A 24,547-nucleotide genomic window follows, 5' to 3' on the forward strand; every position below is an offset into this window, starting at 1 on the left:
ATTCCTATGGGCCTTTGGGTCATTCCTTATTTGCAATTATCAATTTGCTAATCGCAAATAAGGAAGCTGTAGAAATCGTAATAAAAATTGCGATTTCTACATGAATCCCGTTTTGCAAGTCCTTAATAGCGATTCCTTAATAATCGCTATTAAGGACTCGCAAAACGGGACAATGATGAATCTAGGGGTTAGTGTGAGCAGCACTATAAACATTAAATGTATGTCAGGGAGGTGCTATGGGGAGATGATGGACACTGTTGGAGGGTCATAGTGAGGGAATTGGTGGCGAAGTAGGGCATGGGGCGGTCGACAAAAAAGGCTGTCCTCTTCCATTGCTCCATTACTCCTTGCATACTTTGGCTGATAAGAGAACTCAGAGACAGGCATTACACAGTTTGATTAAGTTCCCACAATGTGATCAAGTAAGATGTAAAAATAGGAATTCACTGCATGTTGCCATTAGAGTGCATCCCTGGGCTGCCCTCTTAGGAACTCAAGTTAATCGTGAGATATTAAGGACAATGTATGGGATTCTCCAGTTTTGCAAGAATCCTAACTTGATTTGTAAAAATATTAACATCTAACTGTATCATAATGTTTTTTCTGTTGATAGGAATTTCAGAATAACTAACAAAATGGAAGAACATGGGAAAAACCTCTCTGGTGTAAGCAAAGGCAAAGATCAGCCCATTAAAGCTGAATGGAGCTCGCGATGTGTGGTTTTCACTTACTTTCAAGGGGACATTAACACAGTGGTAGATGAGCACTTCTCTAGAGCCTTACGGAACGTGAAGAACCCGCAGGATCTCAGCATAAAAAATAAGAACGAAAGCGTTATCTTGAAAAACGGTAAGCCGCGTGGGGCTTTTACATTGTTTAGAGTATACCCTATTTGATGATATTGTATGTGTTGCTTCACTGAAATTTAAATTTGATATTGCGGTTACCTCGATAGTAGCCTATGCTGGTATCAGTATTCGGCAAACCCCTAAATAATGAAAAAGTAGCAGTGGGTCAATACACCTGCAAAGGTTCTTCACCACCTATATGGATTCATTCAGCATAATGTAGGCTATGCTAGAACTATCAAAGTGTTTCTTCATTGCACATCGGTATGGGCTACGCATCATCATGCTGCTTTTAGAGTTCTGTAGTGAAGTATACTATGCAGCTATGTACAAAAGATGTGTGCTTTTTTGGTTCGACTAATGTCCTCGATATTGTGTCTCATCGATATTGCGGCATCGATAAGGGGGGTGCACACCTACTTTTTTCATTTCAATTGTGTGGGAGCCAAGTTCGTGACCGGATTAGCTGTGGCTCAGTGGGCCGTGTGCCTACCCTGAGATGTGCAGGCGACTGCTTTGTACCACACTCAACATATTGTCTGCTGACTACTTCAAGCACATTTGATTCCATACATCATCCACAATGGTTCAAGTGTTGCAATGTACGTGGACATAATCTTCAAGGAAGGAATCTTCTCATGCAAGAGGAGAAAGTGATGGTTGAAAGTTGAGTTGTTCTGGGTTTCAGCTGATTTTGATTGGTGACCTCAGTCCCTTCCGAAACGTTTAGGGCCGGCACTTTCATAAGACAAGCCAGCAGCCTTAGGGCACCACCAGTAGATGTGTTAAATTAATATATAAGCCTTGAAAAACACCCATTTAATCGTGATAACCGGTGAGCTGCACACCCACAATTTTGTTTTACCTGGCGCGCCGAACATCCTTAAACCTCTGCTGAGAGAGCAGCTCAGATACAGAGCACCAGTAAGATAAATATCAATAACACACAATGGGGCATATGTACAAGGGGATTGCGCCACCGGAACATCACTATTTTTGACGTTCTGGTTGCGCATTCCCCTGAACCATATTTACAAAGAGCTGTTAAGACACTTTGCATGGCTTAACACCGCTTTGTAAATATGGTACACTTTCACACAGGTATTTGCAGGAAAGGGGTAAGCAATGGGTTTTGCTGTGGTTTCACCGCATCACCCATTGCTTTTTGACGCTGCCACTTTTTGGAACACTAATACATGTCACCCAAGCCTTATTCCTATGGTGTCCGCAGAGTTTTAAGTGGTCCGGGTCCTGTCGGTGCTCAGCTCCGGCAGTTCTAAAAAGCAGGTGCTGAGACGGGTCCCTTTCGGGCTCTCCATTTTTGCCCTCACCCACAAGGTGGAAAACAATCTTACCTCTGCAGCAGTACCACCCTTCACTGCCTTTGATGTAACTTCAAAGAGACTCGTTATAGTTTTTTCATAGTCTCTTTATGTCAGAACTGAAGCATTTTCAATGTTATATAGTACGGAACCATAATTGGTGCTTATTTATCAAATGCAACTAACAACCACTGACAAACCCAACAGTCCTGGATTGTTGTAGGTGTAATGTTACTTGCACTATATATCTAGATGCAATGACAGAATCAGTAAAAATACCACTAGGGCGGCACACTATTCTAAGAATAGAGTTTTAACTTATGTGTTTTTAAGCCACACCCTTAATTATATCGGCAACTGCCCTTCGAAAGACCCCCGAACCACCCCCCCAAGCCCCCCGCAGTTTGTTTATCCCACTTAAAGCCCTGGGTGTGCGTATGCACTTTCATGAACATATTTTTTATCATATCTCTCAGACACATTTTGTAAATATTTTGGAGCAACTCTACAGATTTGTGAACTGATCCTATGAATATAATTCAACAGAAATCAGGATAATTTAAAAAAAGTAACTTTAAATTATTTCCAATTAGAGAATAGAAATGAATATGAAAATAGCCTTCATCTTGTCATAGAGTTCAGTGATAGAGTCACATCGATGAAAAAGGAATGGGGTAGAAATGCAGTCCAATGGAAATGTATGTTTCAGGAAAGGCAGCACATCATAAATTGGTAAGGATGTTAAAGATGATAACAACTACTCTGCATATGGAAACAGATGTAAGCACCCAAGTTGATAACGTGTTTTTTTTAATCTCCAGCTAACCATACGTCGCAAGGCCACATAAATTATTCTCCACAATGGACAAAACAGCACCAAGCAGCTCCTGTGATTAACATGTCCCCGGGCATGAGCATGAACTCTCCTCAGGACCACTATCCTGCATCCGTTTTGCAAAGCCATCACTCCCAGCCTGCAGACATGTGGCATTACCCACCCATGGGCACTCCAAGCCCTGCTGCTCAAGGTTACCACCATCACTCCATACCAGCTGACCTCCACATGGTCCAGGGCCCGGCACCCGATGGAAAGTATGGGTCTCTTCTCAGCCTTCTACAGCACGAGAGGTGTCCACCACCCATGCAAGAGCCTATCATGAAACTGGAGCAAAGCTCACCCTGTGCAGCTGGACCTGCAGGATCGCAAAACATGCTTCAGAACCTAAGTCCTCAAGGAGGTAAGGCAGTGCTTAATTTGAGCTGTGGTTTTCGGTGCTCCTTACCGGAAGTTAATTCTTAGCACCGGCGATTGTGACAATCTGCCACATGGTGGTGCTGTCTGCCAAATTTTGGTATGAGCACAACAACGGCTGTTTATTAATTGCTTACATGTTACACATATAAGTCAAAATTGTAAGGGAGAGTCTCACCATTTCTTTCTGGGTGAGACAGGGTTTGCTATCTAATCATATAACCCCCATATGTGTCTTTTTTATATAGAAAATCAATCAAAACAGGCAAGACTTTGACAAGTGTACATGTCTAAAAAGTGAGGTCAGTCAAGGAAGGGCCTCACATAAGCGTACATATACTTATATGTGTAATATGTAATCAGGTTTCTGTATGTTGACAATATTGAGGTGAGGGTGCCCTGGTTTATTTTTCCTCTTGAGCTCCCTTTTTGGAATACTAATCGTGTCACCCAAGCCATTCTTATAGCTTAGGGTGCCTTGAATGGTATGAATTGTTACACTTGAAGGATTGTGAAGGTTAGTAGTTGTGTGGGTACTGTAATTGGCAGTGCTGGCAGGGGCAATGGATGGTGCAAGCTGCTGTGTCCTGACGTGGGCCTGGCACTTATGTTTTTTTACAAATTAACCTATGAGGTAAGGCCTTAATTGTGTAGATGTCCTTAATTGATGCATTATGTACATCTGTACTTTATAACTCACATTTCATGCTCAGAAGCATCTAGTAGGCCTTGTCTATTGAGGTAAGTATGAATCCGAAACAGCAATATCTGTCACCTTGGTCTATCTGGCCTGGTAGTCAACAGACAGTTTACCTACCTGTGAAAATCCATCCGCAGGAGAGGAACTGCAGCAGCTTCAACAGGAGGTGATAATGTCGTTTAAGTGACCTCTTTAGCCTGTGCCGAGTTCAGAGAGGAAGACACACACATGGTCATACTCCAAAGGATAGTTTGTGTAAATGGTAACAAGCACTGACAATGTCAAATGTTTTGGCCTTTTTATAGTAAGGTTCATAGAAGATTTTACCAAGATTCACTAATACACAAGAGAGGTACAGCATGGCAGCAGCAGTGCGAACCTCCCTCCATTATGCTCCGTACCATAGCAGCAGCGCAAGATCATCTCAAATGCAAAGCAGGGACAGCAAGTCTGTAGCAGTGCAACACTCCCTCCATCATAGAACAGGTACAACACACTAGGAACACTGCAATCATTTCTGGTGCAACAACAACGAAGTGATGGATGAAATTAATCTCAGCCACTGGCAATCACTTGGGGCTGCCTCCCAATCTATTGTTTTTTCCCCACCACGCCACCTCAGTTTGGACGCAGCATAAGCAAATCAGTCTTGAATCTGCACAGAAGAGGTGCAGCCTAGGAGCAGCATTGTAAGTATCCCTCCATCACAGAACAAGTACAGCACAATAGGAGCAAGGCCACCTTCCCTCCCTCACAAAAAAAGGTACAGCACAGAAACAGCAATGTAAGCTTTCCTCTGATATAAAACAGAAACAGCTCATGCTGAAGTGGCACGTGGGTTACAGAGTGATACGGTACACAGTACTCTGCAAAACTGACAGAGGAAAGAAATTCGTCGAGGGAGATTTAAGAGAGAGAAATACCCAGTGCTTGTTCTGAGCCAGTGGTTGCAGGTGGAACCCACTTGCAGTGGGGCAACAATAGCCCCACAGCCCCCGCGATGCCAGGGGACCCGAGATCCAGTGGTCTCTCTCTGGCACCATGCACACCTGGCAACTGAGACCTCTTGATTGGGTCCGAAGCATGGGGTTCCCCTCTATGTACTTTTCAGGGGGGGCCACTCAAGTTTCATTACGCCACTGACATTTTTGGGGACTGGCACTTACTTTTCTCCCGCAGACTTTGGCCCACTTTTAGAGAGTGAAAATACACACAAGGGGAAAAGAAGGAGGAAGAGAAAGATGGAAAAAACGTGACAAAGGGGAGAAAGCAGGAACCTGCAAGAGTGGGATAAAGAGACAGAGTATTTGGTAGTGTATTAAACAAGCATGTATTGGAATCAAGACTACACAGCCTTGGTATTCGGAACGCCGACATTCACTGGCGCCGACCAAGGGCTACTGAGTAAATCCTTGTACCCAGTAATTATACTTTTGCAAATTAAGCACTGGATACCTGGATAGAAGATGGAAAGTGAGAGAGACAGGGGTTGGAAAGAAAAACAGAACAGAACAAGAAGGGGAATGAAGAAAGAAAAAAAAAGGAAAATGCTGGTGATGAGGTGTAAGAGGAGGTGAGTAGAAAAGATGACATGAGGAGCGAGAGTGAGCCAGACAGAAGAGAGTCAGAAGAGAGGGCTGCAAGGGAGGAGACAGTTCCAGAGGAAAGCATACACAGACTGGCATCAGTGACAACGGTTGGCAGGGTGCAAAGCATGTAGGTATAAACCATGACAGAGTCCACAGCAACTCGTGTCACGCCTGGGGAGACCCTCCTAGGAGGCATGTTGCAGGATGCAGTGAGGAGCAGACAGGGCATCGCTGAAGGACATTGAGAGAGAAGAGAGAGTGAAAGAAAAGGCAAAGAAGGAAAGAGATTAGGAAGAGGAGGGATGTATGCAGAGTCTGGGCTAGACAAGTGTTTGGTTCTACAGGAGAGTGAGAAGCAGACAGTAGCTCACTGGTGGGGAGTGAGCAGGGAAAGAGGAGAGAGTAATGGAGAGATAGAGAGATAGGGCGGAAGGAACGCGTAAAGGGCGAGATATGAGTAAAAATTGCACAAGGAAAGTCAGAAGGAGAGACTCAGGGATGGCGGTGGAGAATCAGGGGCGGCTGGTGATAAATGCCTTGATGGGCGTCGCCCTCCTCCCCTGACTTAGGGCAAGAAGAGAAGAAACACAGGAACAGGGGTGGGAGCACACTGCTTCACCTCCCAGCAAGGTTCGCCTCTGGCATTGTGGTAAATGCAGTTTCAGTTACCTGCTTGCTTCAAGAGTGTTCGAGTGTTTCGGCAGCTGGGACTCTATGATTAATTGCTGCTCGGTGATGGAGTGGGCAAAATACGTGTTTTTTTTGCTATGGGCATGGGCGTCCGCAGGGGGGGGCAAGGAGGGGCGCTTGCCCCCCCCTGGAGCGACCCTCCTTGCTTCCCCTGCGGACGCCCATGAGAACCGTGACTTCAAGACGGGGTTCTTACTCTCTTTCCTCTCCTTTCTATTATTTGCTTCCCTGTGAAATGGATCCAAAAGATAAAGACACTTTTGCTGGAAATGTCATATTTTTCAGACATTTTAATTCCAAAGTGCAACATTGGAAATAAAAGGCTACAAATATGAAAAATAGATAAATAACTAAATAAAGTAAGACAGATGGTACCAAACTGGCCAAACTGATTTTATTTACACTTAAACACATCAGCGCCACTTTTACAGAGTTTGCCAGTGAAGCACTATTTTTGTTTTCTTGTCTTTGTTTTCCCTGGACTTGGAACTAGTGCACCAATCCTGGAGGTACTGCAATGTGTGGATTGGAAAACAAAATGTGTGCTGCGGCTCTACGTCCAGGGATGTGGTCTTTTTACCCTACTGCTTACGTTTTGTAAGGATATAAGCAATTGCCATTGAAATGGGTCCATTCACGGCCCTGTAGTCGTGTCCTTAACTTTTCAGGCAAAAGCACTCACTGATTTCTGAATAGTGAGTGCAAAATCATGAAGGTAACCATGTTGTTCCTGCTTACATTTCCCATGGTTTGCTAAATTTTGCATTCCCTATAAGTGTTTGCTTTTTCCAGGATGTTGTTACTTTTTTTGCTCTTGTCTAGTGCGTAATTTAAATTGAGCCGCATCCAGGTGTTTATAGCGGGCAACAATTGGGTTGTAGTTGAAGACAGTGCGAGTTTTTCTCAGTGGGGCAGTACGGTGTTCAGTGGGGGAGAGGATGTGGCACTATGGTCAGAGCTGCTGAATTTGGAACTGGGAACCAGGTTCAGCCTTAATAACCAGCCCACCAGACCACTCTCCTGCGAGAGCACAATCACATGCTAGACCTCAGAAGGCTTCGCAACACCTTAGAAGTCCTGGTGTCTTCGCACCAGCAGGTGGACCCTAGCATAACAAGTGTATGTTAACCTTCAAGGCTTATCCACCACTATCCATACTGAAGTTCACCTCCAGTCTTGCGGGCAGGCCTATAAAGCAGCACACCTTAGAACAACAGTCACTGAGGTCACAGGACCCTTGAGAAGGGCCAGCTCTAGGGCGGTGCAACCAGTGTGACCGCACCGGGTGCTGACTTTAGGTGGATGCATCATGTTTGCAAGTATATCATGGTTTTAAAAACGCTTGCTGCCTCCTTCCTGGCCTCCAGCAATTTTCGGCAACAATAAAAATGTCATGATAACTCTGGTGATTAATGTTCTTCCTAGGGAGAGATCAGAATTTTGTCTAGTGGAAGTTTTGACTCATGGAAAGGTAGCTCAGAGGGTTAATGTACCGGCTGCAAAGAACTTGCGCCATGCAGATCACAAAGTGCACATAATGTAAATAGGTCAGTGGGCTACTGCTTTTGTCAGAGAGATCCTTTTGTTACTTGCAGTTTATAAGTTAAAATCCTAACTTAGGACAGTGAGCTATTAACTGTCATCTAAGAGCTGCATACAAACTGCAAGGTATAAATTAGAGCGTTATTTCCCCTCCCCCCCAGTCTTTGATTATCCTAATGTCCCAAAAAGTGTTCTTTTGGACAGAAATCAATTCTGATTATTAAGGAGAACCCCCAACCATGGTATTACGTTTTAAATTCTGGGTATTGTGTTTCTCCAGACCAATCACTATAAAATTATACGGGCTACTAGTATGGTTGTCATGTGACTCCTACACCTTGTAGTCCTTAGTCTTATGTAACATTTTCTATACAGTGATTTACACACATATTGATTGTCTCTGTGTAATGTGTGTGATGTAAAGTGCTCTGACACCCTACAATGGTATGAGTGGTGCTGTAAATCAAATTAAATGCATCTGAGAGAGAGTGGTTATGGAAACTTGGGGGGCACCGTTAAAGGGTGGTAGTGAGGGAATCCATGGCAGAGGTGGTCATTGGGGGCACTAACAAACATTATTGCACAGGACACCACCAGTGCCATGGCTGGCCCTGCCCTTGAGGCCAGTCTGCCTCACCCATAGGTACCTCCATTGGCCTTGTTTCAGCAGTGGTAGCTGCAACTCACCAGGGATTGGCAATGCAGGATTTGCTCGCGCACCAAACTAAGTTTGCAAACTTAAAATCACCTGGCTTCATTCACAAGCACTATTAACATGTGCTGCCTGCTGTGGGGCCACTGGAATTAATGATGCAACAAAGGATGACAACATTATGCCGTAGTGTTGACTAAATTATGTATTAAAAAAAAGGCTGCAGCGTAATGCAGTATATTTTCAGATATTTTATTATTATGACGTCTGTACACATGCTAACAGTCTCTGGAAAGATTTTGCCTTATTAGTACCAGTGTAACTTACAAACTCAGCAGTGAGAAAGGTGACCAGTCAACCTTTACAATAGGCCATCCACTCTGCAGCAACACAAGTCACATTTTATATTAACTTTTGATATGTTTGATACTGATGTATCTGATATTGAGCTACAAACAATTTATTAGTTTAAATGGTCAGATCATGCAGCAGATCTTGCATTATGAGGCAAATATGGCAGAGCCATAATTTTAGAGAAAACATTTGCAAACTAGGATATTTTGCCATTCATGTTTGAACTGCTGTTGTGGAAAAAGAGAGTAGTGCTGATGACAGAAACTCCATGGCTCGGAGACAAATGGCTTGTGTTTCCATATTTTATCGTATTTGGTACATTCTGTGATTAGAAGCATATCCCACTTTGTGAATATATTTTAATGTCAATAACTCATTATAACCTTAAATAATCATGTGTATCCATTGGTTGATTAACCTGGGCAGTGAAATGCCAAACAAATACTACAAATTGGGATATCTGCTCATTCTGGCCACACCTCTGGCTCCACCCACAGATCCAATCCTTGGGTTATTCCCACCCTTTGATTTTCCGCCCACTGTTCCCCTATTTTGTTTCCCTCACTTCAACCACTGTGTAAGACTCAGCATCCCTGGACCTGTGATGTGCCGCTGCTGCAGGCGCCGCATGTGCCACACATTTACGGTGCCGGGCTTCCGCATAAGGGAGCTGGCCATTATTGTATCCCTAAACGTGGGCACGTTGTTAGTTTGCCATTAACTACACGTAGAGGGACTCTAAGTTTCTTTTAAAAAATATAGCTAACATTTGGACCTATACATTTTATTTTGTATAAATTAATTGAATGTGTGTAAAATTTAGCACTGCCCCGGGAATTCTAGTAAAGGGAGGACCCATTGGCGAATCACTAGCGTTTGTGATTGCTGCATTGGATAAAAGTTATCATGAATCCTAGCACCAAGAAGCCAATATTGGTAAATATGTGTGCTAAGAATAATCCCTAACATACACTGTGCATACAGTATATTTAATCTGGTGCTTTATTCATAGGCTGTTTTAAAGTATTCTGATGAAAATCGAATCGTGCTGAAGGCAGCCTTGATTGGTGTTGGATCGAGGACCCGGAAGTCTGCACACCTAGCAGACAGAGATAAAGCACCTTGTCAGAAAGTTTAGCGTTTTCCCTACATGTGGTGTTTGTTGGCCTGTGGCAGGGTCAGTCACATGTCCTGGATTCCTGGCATTTAATTGAGTCTATCCCAGTTCTGCGCCCCAGTGTTTCTTATGCCCCACCTGGCACACATCATGTCAGAGGATGTTGATGACATTAATATTTTGCCCCCCCCCTGGAAAAATTTCTGCTGACGCCGAGGGAGATGGATTTTGGGCATGTCCTGCTGAGCATGTGCCAGACCTTCAGGAACACGCTACGGAAGTGACACCATAGCAAAGTATGCAAAGTCATCCATAGGATTGATTCCCAGGTGCTTTCTCTGTGGCCATGGGAAGAGTTAAGGGAGCTCTATTTACATTTATAGCCGGGGGCGTGACAGGCCAATGAAGACAATGAGTGAGTGGTGGCAACAACTTTCTAGCGATCAGGAGAAGACACAAATACTAGGAGGAGTGTAGTGGGAACACGTGTGTTGAGTACTGCGTGTGCGTAAGCTGAGTCTGGCTCTCCTGGTGCATTGCAGCAACATCAAGAAGAAGACTGGCCCAGTATAAGTAAGGAACTCGTCGTGGACAAAAAAAATACAGGGTTTCTTCAGTTTTTATTTAGTGCAAACTTGACAGGAATATATTCTTTCTGTTAGCAGCTGTGCTTCGTCTGGGCCAGCACTGAGGTTTGGCACTTGTATTCATCAATAGATGGCACTGCTCCACAATGCATGCATTCACTTAGCTGAATGCAAAATAGATTATTAATGTAAGTAATAGATTTAATTAATAGATGTGGTGTGCATCAAGCCTTTACTGGTCCACCATGCCCTTAAATGAGAGCCGCCTCTTATGCCAATATGACGCAGGCTGATCACAGGAGTAATCTTTCTTCCCGCCTGCATCAGTTTGCGCCCCCGAGATGAAAGCACTTGTTTTGACTGATTCTTGTTCCATCTGGAGAGAATGAATAGCGTGGCAGCGAGGCTTGCTTCGCTTTACTTTCTTGAGAGAACTAGGGGCCATATTATCAAGAGCAGGCGATAAAATTATCGCCGCTTTATCGGCAGGAAACTGCCGCTAAAGCGGCGATAATGTGCTTGATTATATGTCCTTGTAATTTCCATAGCAGCTCAGGTTCTGGTGTTAACCTGGGCTGCTATGGGAATTTACAAGGGCATATTATCAAGCCCATTATCGCCAATGTAGCGGCAGTTTCCTGCCGATAAAGTGGCGATAATTTTATCACCTGTTCTTGATAATATGCCCCCAGGAGACTGGATTAACCGGATCCCTGCCCCTTGACTCAGCAGGTCTCCTTGACTGACCAACAAACGCAGAGACTTTCTAATCAGTTTCAGCTAGCCTGGCCCACTGCGTCTCTCTCTGTTGTTGACCTGATCATGCGACTCACACAAGCAACACTGCAACCATGGTGCCTTTGACAAATGATCATTAATGTACTAAGAAGGGGGTGTGCTTGGTGAACAACCACAGCCCGTGCAGGTGAGAACGGGAGGGTGGATGGGCTGGGTTAGGGGGAGGAGGTAGAGGGGGGGACTCGACAGGCAACCATGAGGGAAAATTAAGGAAATAATTAATTTGCCCTCGTCATCTGTCAAATCCCCCCCCCCTCCCGGCCTCACCGATCTTACCTGCACGGGCCACGGCCAATGGTGAAGGCAGAACTGATGTACCGTTTTCCCTGTTCTCTCCAGTGAAATTCTGGATGTTGGTTTCCATTATAAACACTTATTTGGTAAGACATGCGGAACATAATCTAATTTCAAATTAAAAATTGCACAAGGCACGCTTTTGCAAAAAGCAACCAGTATTGCCAAAGATCAAAAAGCAAATGCGCATATCTGAATAAGAAAATGTTACAAAAAAATAATAATTCATAGCAGTAAAGTGTGTGTGTGAGTGTGTGAAAGGGATTATTGAGGCATTTATGTGACACCCCTTCATTCAGGTACACCTGCTAGCTGGGCTGCCGCATGCTATGCGTGTCCTTTATGTTACCACCCACGCAGACGCATATCTTGGCAGCACAAGCAGTGAGCACCCTCGCTTCCTGGTTCTGAGGGCGGGGGGAGCTACCAGTGGCTGAAGCAGAGGGCAATGCACTAGGCAGTGACTGGTGCCTGCTGCTCCCCTTTTAAACCGATTGTGGAAAAAATGGTTTTAAAGTGTGTGCACTCACAGTGCCTTCCCTAAAGCAGTTTTAAAACTCAATGACATATTTAAACGTGGTGTGATGCACTGGCACGTTTAGAAACAACTGCAACAAAAGAGCTTTTCAAAGACACAAGTATGTGTGCATGTTTATGAAAATATTTTTTATGTGTGCAATGTGTGTCATAATTGGACTACAAAAGCAAGCATACACAAAAAAAAAGGTGAATTAAAGAAAAATTAGCACAACAGCAGGCACTGCCCAGATTGATTCTGCAGAGACGAAGCATAATCCTTAATTTGCCTGTTTTAGCGGGCAGTGGCTATCTTGGTGGAAAACTTCTAGGATGAACGGTACAATATGTCCTGGCAACAATACGTGGATATTGTCAGAATTAGAGTTAGAGTGTCCACTTAATAGGAAGGAAGGTTGCTTGTCTGATTCTGGGCTTAGTTTCTTTTGAATCGTGGAAAGCCTGAAACAAGCAACAGAACTGTAACAAGCATTTACAATGCAACGGTCTCGCCTTTGCAAAAGTTAGAGCTATTGGCATTGTAAATGACAACATTTTCATTTATGTGTTTGTTTTGAAAACAGATAAATAAATGGCATTGTCAATTACAATGCCAATAGCTTAATCTCTCACAAATGCCACACACAAACACACAGACCCACACCCACACACACACAGAGCCCCCCACACACACAGAGCCACACACACACACACACACAGAGCCACACAAACAGAGCTACAGACAGAGCCACACACACACAGAGCCACACACACACACACACAGAGCCACACACACACACACAGAGTGCATATGGCAGCAGTGCTTCGTTAAAGATGATGTTCTATTTCCTGACAGTCTGGGGTACTCACTACAAGGCGTCAGACAATCTTGAATCAACCCTCCTTACCCACACACTAACGCACCTCACTACCCGCCCCATCATCACTCATTACAGAATTTTAAAAAAATGGCTATTAACGAAAAGGGTGGAATGATCCTCGTTCAGAATCTGGGCGATGTATTAGGTCTAATAAAAAAATACAGCAAACAGAGACTGGAACGACCATGGGCTGTGAATGATGGTTACGGTTTATCAGTTACTTCCTGTGCCTTTAATACACTCACGATACCAAAATGACAACCATGAACGATCGATAGACAATTAGGGAAAGAACTTTAAAGTGTAACGTGGTTCGCCCTCCGGGTCACACCACGTTTGCACAACACGCTTTCTCCCATGAACAACAGGCCAAACAATAAAAAATAAAGTTAAATGTCATAGCATAACCCTGCAACAGTCTGTTTTCACACCTGCAACTACTATGTACCAAAAGAGCAAATAGCCCTTGATGGCAGTCACAGCAAGAATCAACCAGGAGGTGTCACTGATGCAAGATCCAATGCTAGAGAAAGAATGAGTTCGAGGCTACCACTAGCACCACCACCCAGAAGCTAATCCTGGCTTATCCGAGACTTACCCGCATCGTACTCCGTCACAACTGCTTGGTACTGCAGCACGACCCGCATGCCACCACCTGCGGGGACAGAGACACGGGTGAGTTAAGGAGGGGGGCAGAAGGGAGCATGTTCGAGGCTCTCATCAGAGGCTCCTTACTCTGCTCATCGTCGCTGCCAGAACCAGAGCTGCCCTCCTCCCATGAGTTGCCATTGCCAGGGCCAGCGCTGCTATTGTTTCTGTGGCCCCCACTGGGCATCCCCAAAGTTTTATTATTGGCCGTGTTGTGACGGACACGACGCTTGGAGCCCGAGAGCTCTGCACCCTCCTCGAGCATGGTAACGCTTTGTGGTGCTCCCTTCTCGTACACGGAACTGCAAGGCCACCGCTTAGCAACTTTCCCCTCTCATCGTACCCAGCCCTGGCCAGTCCACTGGGTTGCTGCTGCGTGCGCGAACAGGTGGGGGGGGAGGGTTGAGGGGGGAGGACACAAGGAGGAGTGAGGGGTTTCAGACAAACCCACCCCTGCCTCAGAATACTCCGCCTCCATAAGCTCCCACTGGATGCCACAACATTTTGGAAACCATACTAATAGACCCAAATGCGCATTTGATTATATCCTAATCATTCACGCTCCCGACACACACTAAACGCTAGCTGAGGCCCCTGGGCACGCGCCGAGCTCATTAACCTATAGTCGCGAGACTTTAGCGAGGTAGTCGATCTGGCTGGAATTTCACAGCAAATGCCTATGCCAGACTGGGTACAGTAGAGCCTACTAACAGCCGGTGTCTTGTTGGAGTCAAAAAAAATTTACGGTACCAGGAAATGTTTCTATTTGCATTTGATTGACCCTTACATGGCGACTGCTTACAACAGGGCCTAAGGCAGTTCCCGTGTTTTATCTGAACAGAGTCTGCGCCAAGCCTGGATAATAATAATAATAAAGAATACAACACGCAATGCCTGAGACCTTGTAAAGTCCCAGTGACGTTTTAAGCCCCATCCTTTTCAGACTGGGGGGGGTGTTTTTAAGTGAGAACGTCACTAGATAGAACAAAACTAAAAAACACGCCCCCAATCCGAAAAAGACGGGGCTTAGATCGTCACTGGGACCTCTTCTCCAATGGCTGGCCGCCGTTTAGGAAGCCAGCCAATGGAGAAGAGGGGCGTGGTTTACCCTCGCTGCTAAGAAACATACAAACTCGCCAGCGAGACTGCGCATGTGCGCAGGCTACGCTAGCCGAGACCTAAAAAGCAATTGCTAGATAAATGTACACAAATAAACGTTTGTAACTGAGATCTTATTGTTCTTTTGTCAGTGTGTACTTATATGTGAGGTAACATCTATGTGAAAACACTGCACACTGTGCTGTTGCTCTTTGCCTTACACTAAAGTGAAAAGTTTTCAATGACTGATTGTATACCTTAAAACCCACCATTTGGTTCAACTTTTCAAAAAATGTTCATGCGGTGGGAGAATCTCCCTCACTCTCCTTTTTAAGTTCTTGCTCGCTTCGCTCCCGTGTAAAATTCACCAGCTGCCACTGGAAAACATATAGCCAGACAGAGGAAACAGATGGAAAGAGGGAGGGAAGACCCAGATATGAAGGGCTATGCATCAAACAGCAGCAGAGGAGAGTTCACTGTGGGTAGTTGGTCCACCAGGTAGCAGTGAGTAGTGGAGAGGGCCATAATGTCCTTTGAATAGACAGGGCCATACTGATCGCTGTTCCCAGAGTCAGCTGGGCACCAGCCAGACATCATCTCCTCCTCACTTTTGCACAATGACATGCACACCCCCAGTGTTGCCAAATATCAAAGCTGCATCTTGATTCCACCCCATGTTTCCTTCTACAGCACTATATACTCTACACTTCTTTTTCTTTCTTTTTTCTTCTTCTTTTTCACCCTTCCTTTATCCTTTGTCACAGCTTTCCCTTTTTTCTTTTCCTCCTTCTTTCGCCCCTTTCTGCCTTTCTAAATATTTTTCTGGGTCAAAGTCTCATACTGAAAAATAAGTCACAGTCACCAAAAAGGTGCCCTAAATTGTAATCCCCAGTCCAAATTAAGCACTGCGTGAGATCTCCCAGTCACCGCAGCAAGTTATACTGAACCTCGCCTTCATCCTCTCCTCTCCTGAAGACAGACCCTCTGTAATTTCATGTGCTCTGGTATTTCTTTCCAGGTTTACAGATATTAAGCAGCAGTATTCGAGGGCAGTTAGTAAGTCTTAATACCTTTATATTAGGGAGCTGGGCTATCCAAGTATTAAATTGACCTGAAAGCTGTCTAAAAGCCCCTTGAAAGACTGATCTCTAGAGATACATTGGAGGAGTCTGTCAGAGCTGGTGCGTGAGCAGGTGTTTCCAGCCCTCTCTGGGTGTGGCTGCCCAGAAATGTGCAGGTGATCTCAGTCCAAGCTAGATGAAAGCGACAGGTGTGAGTGCCTCCAGGGGGAGGTTTACAGGACTCCGCACCCTGGTGTGTAATTGTGCCTTACACCCCCTATATATTTAGAAGCACTGAAACAGCCCTGCGTGGGTAGATCACTGCACCTGCATATACGGATAGAAACTTGCCTTCCCACAGTCAGAGTAGCATACACTGCACTCAGTTAATCACAGTAATAAAAGAAAGAGAGGTCCTTAAAGAGCTTCACTGGCTCCCAGTAACATAGAGGATACAGTTCAAATCGCTCTGAATTGTATTTATTGCTTTGCATGGACTTGGGCCCAAGCCACTTCAGAGCAAATGTGAATGGTATGTTCCGACCAGATTTCTTCGTTCCTCATCAGCCAACTTGGTAAGCATGCCCATAACAACAAAGTTTGGAGGAAGAGCATACAGCTCTGCAGCTGCATGGCTCTAGAATGAACTTCTGTCTAATCTTAGACAGATAGAAGATCTCTTACAGTTTAGGGAAAGGCTTAGAACATGGCTCTTTCCAAAGGTGTAATTCAGACCAGCCGTCATCCCCTAGTAATTAATATCTTCATAGTATCATGTGCGAACAGTAGAACTAATGTAATTCAGTGCCAGGATACCCGTGGGGTGATAGTGCGCTTTATAAGTCTGATTAACATAAAATAACATAAACATAACATACAGTAAACAGATTTATTCAATATAAGTGTGATTAACATGTCAGGCAACACACAACTACATAAAATGCTGCCGTAGATCACAAGCATAAAGGCAGATCCTTGGCTAAAAATACCCCAAAGCTACATTGTAGGTGTGCAAATGAGGTGCATGCAGTTGAGGTCCTGGAGAATGGTGATGACAGCTGAGGGTGGTGCATGGCTGCTGCTCCACAATGATGCAGAATATGTGAGAGGGGGTTGGTGAAGCAAATCAGCCCAGGCCCAACTCATGGTGACTGAAAGTAAGGAGGTTGTAAGCCAAGGACAACGCTTCAGGTAGGCTGGTAGCTCCCTGCTGAACTTTTGGCAAGCTGGTCACTACAAGTTCTCCTCTAAATTAAGCCACTTTCACAGCTCCTGATGGCAGCAGGGAACCAGTGCAGACCGTGGGGAAAGCAGAAACATCAAACCAGGATGCAGTTAATCTTCCGACAGTCACAGTACAACAGTTTTACAGCGACTTGAATCTGGGGCCAACTCTCACTGGTGTGTTGAGATCTACTCCCCAGCATGCTGCGGGGAAAGTTACTTACCCCTTTCAGCGGAAATTGGCCCCGCTCGCCTCTCCTTGACACAGGTGGTGAAAAGAGGAAAGTTCTTACAGTCCCTAGAAACAACAGAATTGACAAGGTCGAAGAAGGGGCAGTGTGCACTGACAGTACAGGCTGGGTGTGGTCTCGAGTCTCCAGCAGAGGATGAAGGGAATGCAGTAGTAGGCAGCCCGCGACAGACCAAAGTGGACCATTTACATCCAGGAGACTCTTGATGTAACTGACAACATGTTGAAGGGCAGGCCCATTCCCTCAACACTCTCTCCCTCTCTGGAAAGACCCACAGTAACATCTCTCAGCACCATGCACAGGGCTGTTTTAGCTTATCCTTTCCCCAGAATGACTGCCAGGGCCCCAGCTTTTTGCTGATGAAGAATAACTGGTCAGACAAATGTATACCAAGCCCTAGTCAGACAGTGCAATTCCAGCTTTATGTCAGGAGAATCAATAGGCAGGGAGTCCAGATGCCTCACTATATATCCACAAGATATCTAATGGCCCAGGGACCGAGTGTTACGGGTTCAGCACATACACAGCAAGTCGTCTGCATATAGTAAGACTCGTTCTTCAAATATGGATCCCCAGTGGATACTGTAGAATTGGGCATCATATTGGATCCATTTTACCATGGGTTCGATTACCAGTGTAAAAAGGAAAGGGGAAAAGGAGCAACCTTGTCTTGCACCCCCTTTGATTGGAAATGGGGAAGACCATACGACATTTATCCAGACTCTTGCCCAGTATTGGCTAGATACATTTTTGACCAGTTGCAAGAAGCTGAGGCCAAAGTTCATTCTATGAAGGATGTGGAACATGAAGGGTAGATGGACCAAGTCAAAAGCTTTTTCAAATAAATAAGTGCTAGGCCTCTTTTCTTTAATAGTTCCCTTGCCCAGGCCAGAATTAAATGCTGCCGCCAAATGCAATGTCTGGTCTCCCACTTTGGCATAAAGCCATTTTGGTCTGGTTTGACGGAGGAGTAGAAGACCTGTACTAGTTGCATGGCCAGGATTTTCACTAATATTTTCGCCTCCATGTTGATCTGGGAAATCGAGTGATAGGAAACACAGTTGGAGGGGTCTTTCCCCACCTTGTGGATGACTACATTAGTTGCTCCTCTTGTGTCTTGAGTCAGAAGGCCTTTTCCTGTCATATCCTCGAACGTGGGGCTAGCAGGGAGGAATACCACTTGAAAAACCTGTCAGGGAATGCACTGGGGCCATGGTTGTCTTACCTAAATTCAGGGAGGTGGTGGCCTCTTGTACCTCTTTGAGCGTGATTGCGGCTCCAATTTCCTCTCTTTGGGAGGCATTGAGGGGGCATATAGGGAGATTGTCAGCTATAGGGACAGTTCTCTCTATATATGGTAGTGTGCAACTCACATATAGCAAAGAATAATAGTCCATGAAGGTTTCAGCGATGGAGGGGGCCGTTTAAGTCAGTTTGCCATTGCCACATAAGGAATTACCCTAGACTCCAAATCTCTGGTTCCTAACCAGTACAGGAGGTGGCCAGCTTTGTCTACCCTTTTGTGAGTACGGTATTGGGGTGTTAGCCAAATTGTGTTTGAATGTATGCAGTCTCAGGCATCATAGGTCTTCTATGGCTGGTGTTAGCTGTTTCAGTGTTTGAAGTGTACCTCCAATGAATGTGATGTTGTGTTCTAGCTGTTTTATGTTTGTTTTGAGAGCAGCTGCCTCCCTGTCTTGGTCTTTTTAGCGCCGGTGATAAGAGCCTTAATGTGACCGTGGGTTGAAGACTTCCCATATAGTAGTAGTCAAACCTACTGAGCCAATGATAGTCTCGAGATATGCCGTTATTGCATCCTGGAGACCCTCCATGAATATTTTGCCTCAGCGCCACTATGTGTTAAGGTGCCAATTACCCAGGTTGGGTGGTCTACATTCCTCAAATCTTAATTCTATTGAAGAATAGTCTGATAGGCTGCTGGGGAGGATTTTCACATCTTTCCCCCCGTCAGTCCAGTGGCTGGTGTAAAGGATTGGTCAACATGGGAGAAAGAAGAGTGCAAGTGGGAGAAGAAAGAAAATTGTCCAGTGTTGGGATTCCAGTTCTGTGATCTTTAAAAACTTTTAATTTGTCTACATTTTCCTTAGAGGGCTTCCGAGGCATGATGTTCCGTTTTTCCTGTGACCCATTACTGTCTCACCACTCCCATAAGCAACACATAATCCATATATTGATGTCATCATACTGAGCTGAGCTGAAACAAATCTTTTATGAGTACATTTAAATCCAATCTTTATGAACACTCATATAAGCAATAATTGTATTCCATCATCCTATAACTTTTTTCAGATATTTCCATACTGAGTGCAATATGTGGTAATCCCTTTTTCATGAGCCATGAGGTTCTGTAATTCTGAACCCTAAGAGCAATGATAAACCATGTCGAAAGGGAAAGGAAATCCGGGAAAGCATCTGAGCGACATTGAGAGTAGGTGCATTCAGTAAAGTGCCTCCACTCCAGGGAGGATGGAACATAAGCAGGGGGATTCCAAAGGAAATTGGACTTGTGGGGAATACAATTTTTAATCATGGCAGGGCTTACTTTGCCTAAGGGTGATAATATAATTGTTTTGTATGTCTGTCATGGAGAGCCTCTAAAATGTATTTCAGTTTATGAATCTCATAATCTATTGCTTTGACATAGCAACAGTTGATAACAAAACAGGTTTTATAACAGGTTGATAACAAAACAGGTTACCCACTGTTGTGATGTTATAAAGGCGTTCCAGGGCAGGCTGATAGGCCTCCCTGAGAGCCTGTCAGTGAAGATCTGCTTCTCTGCAATGACTGAAAGCAGAAAACACAGCGGCAGAAGGGGGAAGGAACGCAGAGAAGGTGGTGGGAGTTGGTCAAGGATCGTAGGTAAAAATAAATTCTCTGGTACAGGGATACATCACAGACGCCATGTTATGTATGACTCCCCCATCACTATTTTGCCACTAGTAGCATTTGAAAGCAGGGGCAGATGATTTTGGGGGCCATACATAACATAATATTATAACCTCAAGGGTTTTGAGTGACATCATAGACAAAGCTTTGCTTTCGCTGTTTATTTGATGTCACTCAGAACCCCTTGGTGAAAAACCTCCATGCAATTCACTATTACCCATCTATAATTGGATATTTTCATTGAGTTGGATACTGGACATACTATTTATCTGAGCATCTAGAGAAAATCCTCTGAGATGTTCCTCTTTTTTTATGTTAATATAACGAATAAATTAGCTCAACCTGCTCAATAAATAACGTTCTTCCACCCAGCAATTATTCACTTGTATGGAAGTAGCATTGTGTTTATGCAGTGTTTATCTGGCTCTGTGACATTCCTTTCTGTCTTTAACTCATCAGGTTTTACAATGTATATATTATGTTAAATTATTGCCTCACGTGTTATATTTTATTATGTCGTTCCAGATATTCATTCTCAGGAAAGAAGGAAGGATTTGTTCCATTCACAAGACAGAAGAACGGATTTGTACTTTTATTAGAATATCTTTCTTTGCTATATTGAATGGAGAAAACTCTTTGATGGAACATTCCGGCATGTTCTGTAACTGTGAATGTAGCTATATTTGCTCGGGAATTCCCATGGGCAAAGAACTGAATGATGACATTTGAAGAGTAATGTGAAGTTGAGACAATCTTCCTAATAATTGCTCGCAATAAGATATCCTCTCTATCTCACACTCTTTTCCTATATTTCTAAGCGCATTCATCACCTCTGGATACATCATCTTTCATCACAATTGATATTGTTTTCAATGGAATGCAATATATGCAACTTCAGAAAACACCTTTTTGGGAAAAATTAAATATTGAAAATTTACATTCAATTGCAAACTTCCTATTTATATTGTTGGTTTCTGTCAACTGCAGTGAGCTGAAATGATACACCAGTAGATATTTAAAAATCTCACAACAAAAATATTCTCCCCCACCCACTTCAAATCATGTGAAAATGTTAAAACTTTTTGTGATATATCAAACGATATGCATATCTTCAGTCACTGGTCATTCTCCATCACAACTGAAGACATAACTACCCATGTTTATGTCAGGAAAATTAGGGACTATGTAGGTGAGTGGCCAATTAATTTAACACAATACATATTTCATATCATTGTGTCATATTTTTCAAATGACTAGGACTGAGTTTCAAGACTACGGCATCTCTCTCAGGTCATGGAATAGCTGGTTTGCTTCTCTACTATTTGCTTCAATACAGTAATAGAAGCCCCAGAGTGATCAGAGCTTAACTTTTAACTTCAACAACCTTAAAGTGAACAGCACATACGGGATCCAAGCAATGCTCCCGCAATCCTTCATAATTATGTTACACACTTGATTACCATGTTTAAGGCTTTTTCACCACAGTCAAAGGCATGAAAATAGGGTTAGGTTAAAAAGTGAAAGCGGTGTATATCATGCGTCTTTGGTTCAATTAAAGATTTATTTTTGGAAGACTTGACTATAATGAGTGAATTAAAGTACATTGAAAAAGTATCTAATTTACATTCAGTGTTCATGCCATTTGATATTTTTCTACAATCAGAATTTCTTTTAAATGTATGCTTGCTTTTCAACTAATGGCATGAAAGGATCTAGCTATTTATATTTTACAATGTAAAGTTCGTCATTGACATTACTATTTATGCTTATTAAATTATGAACCTACTAGACATCATGTCACAAGACATTTTGGATCACTCTGGGAATAAACTACACTGTCTTGTAACGCTTGGTGCATAGAGTGGGTTGGTATTGTACTCACCCAGCCATTCTAAAGCACAGACACTGTTTAGCCTCACTGAAAAGCTCAGGGTTTCTCATTTTAGAAGGTTTCACTGTACATATGTGTATAAAATGCCTACAGTATGGCAAGCAACACCCAGGTATCTAAACATTTATTTTTCAAACCGTTGAGATTGCACATCAGAACTGAGGCAAATCTAGAAATGTAAACATTAGAGCAATATTTTATAATATATAATTTTGCATATGAAGACCTAATGTTAGGCTCATTATATTCTTCAACATCAGCTGGTTCTCTTATTGTGGGATGGGGTTGGCTACTGTCTAATACAGATGTCGAAGAAATATTAAAAGATCCTTCTTCAGAACTCTGCACTTACCTCACCTTATTATCAAACTTTGACAAAGATATTTTTTTTCAGCAAAAGAGTACAGTACTCACTTCATATACATGTTCACCAAAGAGTACACTTGAAAGCTCTGAGAGCCAAACAATATGGTCTACTGTTAAATGACCAACACTCAACTATGTTTCCCACTATCACTGCACTAGTTAATTAATTAGTGCCATTCAATTGGGGCACTCCTAAATGAAGGTGTGTGTTTATATATTTGAACGTCGCCTCAAGAACTTATTTCCAAATGAAATCAACATAGGATGTTAGCAGTTCAACTTCCTAAAATGTTTACTGCGAACTATTAATGTACACATCTTGGATGTATTTTTTCCAAAGTTCTAAGAAACTGAAGTTTTGGAGGAGATGGGAATGGACATTGGCCACAGATATGATCCTGGGCGACTCTACCTCCTTATGCGTGGCCAGTAAATTCTTTCTAAGGAACTGTCCTGGAGATATTTTCTTCACAGTATAAAGCACATAACACGCCAAGATGAAGCTTGTTTTATAATGCTTGAAATACTTTTACTGTGGAACATACATTTGTTTTTAGCGGTTGCACTACGATGAATGAATACAATGCACCCTTCAAAACTTGAAGGTGGCCTTAAGACTGATATCCTGTGGTGGCAATTCTATAATTTCCAGGACCCTGGTCCTCTGGAAGTCTTGGCTCAGTTGAACTGAAATGGGTGCTAACAGCTGGATTTCTAGACTAAAGGAGGACTCACCGAAGCACTCGCAAACACTCAACAGTGTAATATTCTCCTCAATCAGATCCCTCATTCAATAAAGCCTATAAACACTCACCAATGAACACCCGCCACCTCAGTGGCTGGGTCTTGTGGACAACTGATGACTTGCAGTCCTAGGGTTGCTCTGTCTTTTCGGAAGTATGGAACCAGGAAGTAGTCTCTGATAGGTCAGTCATGAAGGAAGCAAAGTATATTTGCAGCTCAAAATGGACTTCCTGATTAAATGTGGAAAAGCTGAAATGAAGAATATCTAATCTTCCTGAATATTATTTTTTTTCTTAAGCGTCTCATTGTGTATTTTTGTATATTTGTTTGAAAATGTGTTGGTATTTGAATATATTAATTAATCTGATACACAAAAAGTTTGAATGGTTGTGGATTGGAATTACTCTACTATGTAAAACAAGTGTCCAACGTATAATTTCTGCAAATGAAGTCATGCACATGATTCATTTGTGCATGGGGGTCTAATTATCAGAGTTGAAACAAAGTTACTACCTTTTTGAATAATAAATAAAGAAACTTGTTATGATGGTTTGTTTACTTTATGAGCAAAGTGGTTATACATACAGGTGTTTGGGTTCACATCCTCACACATAATAACTAACTGTGGAGAAGCCAGTTATGAAGGCATAAATATATCCATGTAGCTTGTGTCGAAGAATGAAGTTCCGTATCGCATGTGGAAATACGAACCTGAAGAATTTAGGGGATATTTACAAGTCGTAGACGTTCCTGTGGCGATAGGGGTCTAGTCTTTTTTACAAGGTGGCATTAAGCCACTTAACGTGGCTTACCGTGCCTTGTACATAAGGCACCCTTTCATGCAATACTTAAGGTGAAAGGGCTGGGCGATGGGTGTTGCAGTGGGCGTTCCGCCGCAACACTTATTGATTTTGACGCTGCCCCATATTTACATGGGTGGCGTAAATGTGGAACAGGGCCAAATTAAGACCAGGGAAAACCTGGTCTTAAAGAGGTGAAACGAGGAGAAAAGCTCTATTTCTCCTCATTTTTGCTGTTTCTATATGTGCTGCATTGGGCAGTACACATAGAAACGTCAAAATGCCACGTATGATTGTTTATGTGCAGGAAGGTGTCCTTTCCTGCACATAAACAATCATTTTAAACATGATTAGTTGCAACTTCTATGTGTGCTGCAGAAAGCCGCACACATATAAGTTACAAATACCTATT

The 24,547-nt window shown here is 43.4% G+C and overlaps 1 protein-coding gene across 1 annotated transcript; it reads left to right on the forward strand.

Annotated features, from left to right (window-relative positions):
- Nucleotides 1-618: 618 nt before the first annotated feature.
- Nucleotides 619-23,882, forward strand: VGLL1 (vestigial like family member 1). The gene is made up of 3 exons (XM_078688604.1): nucleotides 619-849; nucleotides 2,992-3,408; nucleotides 20,860-23,882. The coding sequence occupies exons 1-3, from the start codon at nucleotides 636-638 to the stop codon at nucleotides 20,931-20,933; spliced, it is 705 nt and encodes a 234-aa protein (XP_078544730.1). The 5' UTR covers nucleotides 619-635; the 3' UTR covers nucleotides 20,934-23,882.
- Nucleotides 23,883-24,547: the final 665 nt, after the last annotated feature.

The sequence above is a fragment of the Lissotriton helveticus genome, chromosome 4_1 (genome assembly GCF_964261635.1).
Source record: "Lissotriton helveticus chromosome 4_1, aLisHel1.1, whole genome shotgun sequence".
In the NCBI taxonomy this organism is placed as follows: Eukaryota; Metazoa; Chordata; class Amphibia; order Caudata; family Salamandridae; genus Lissotriton; species Lissotriton helveticus.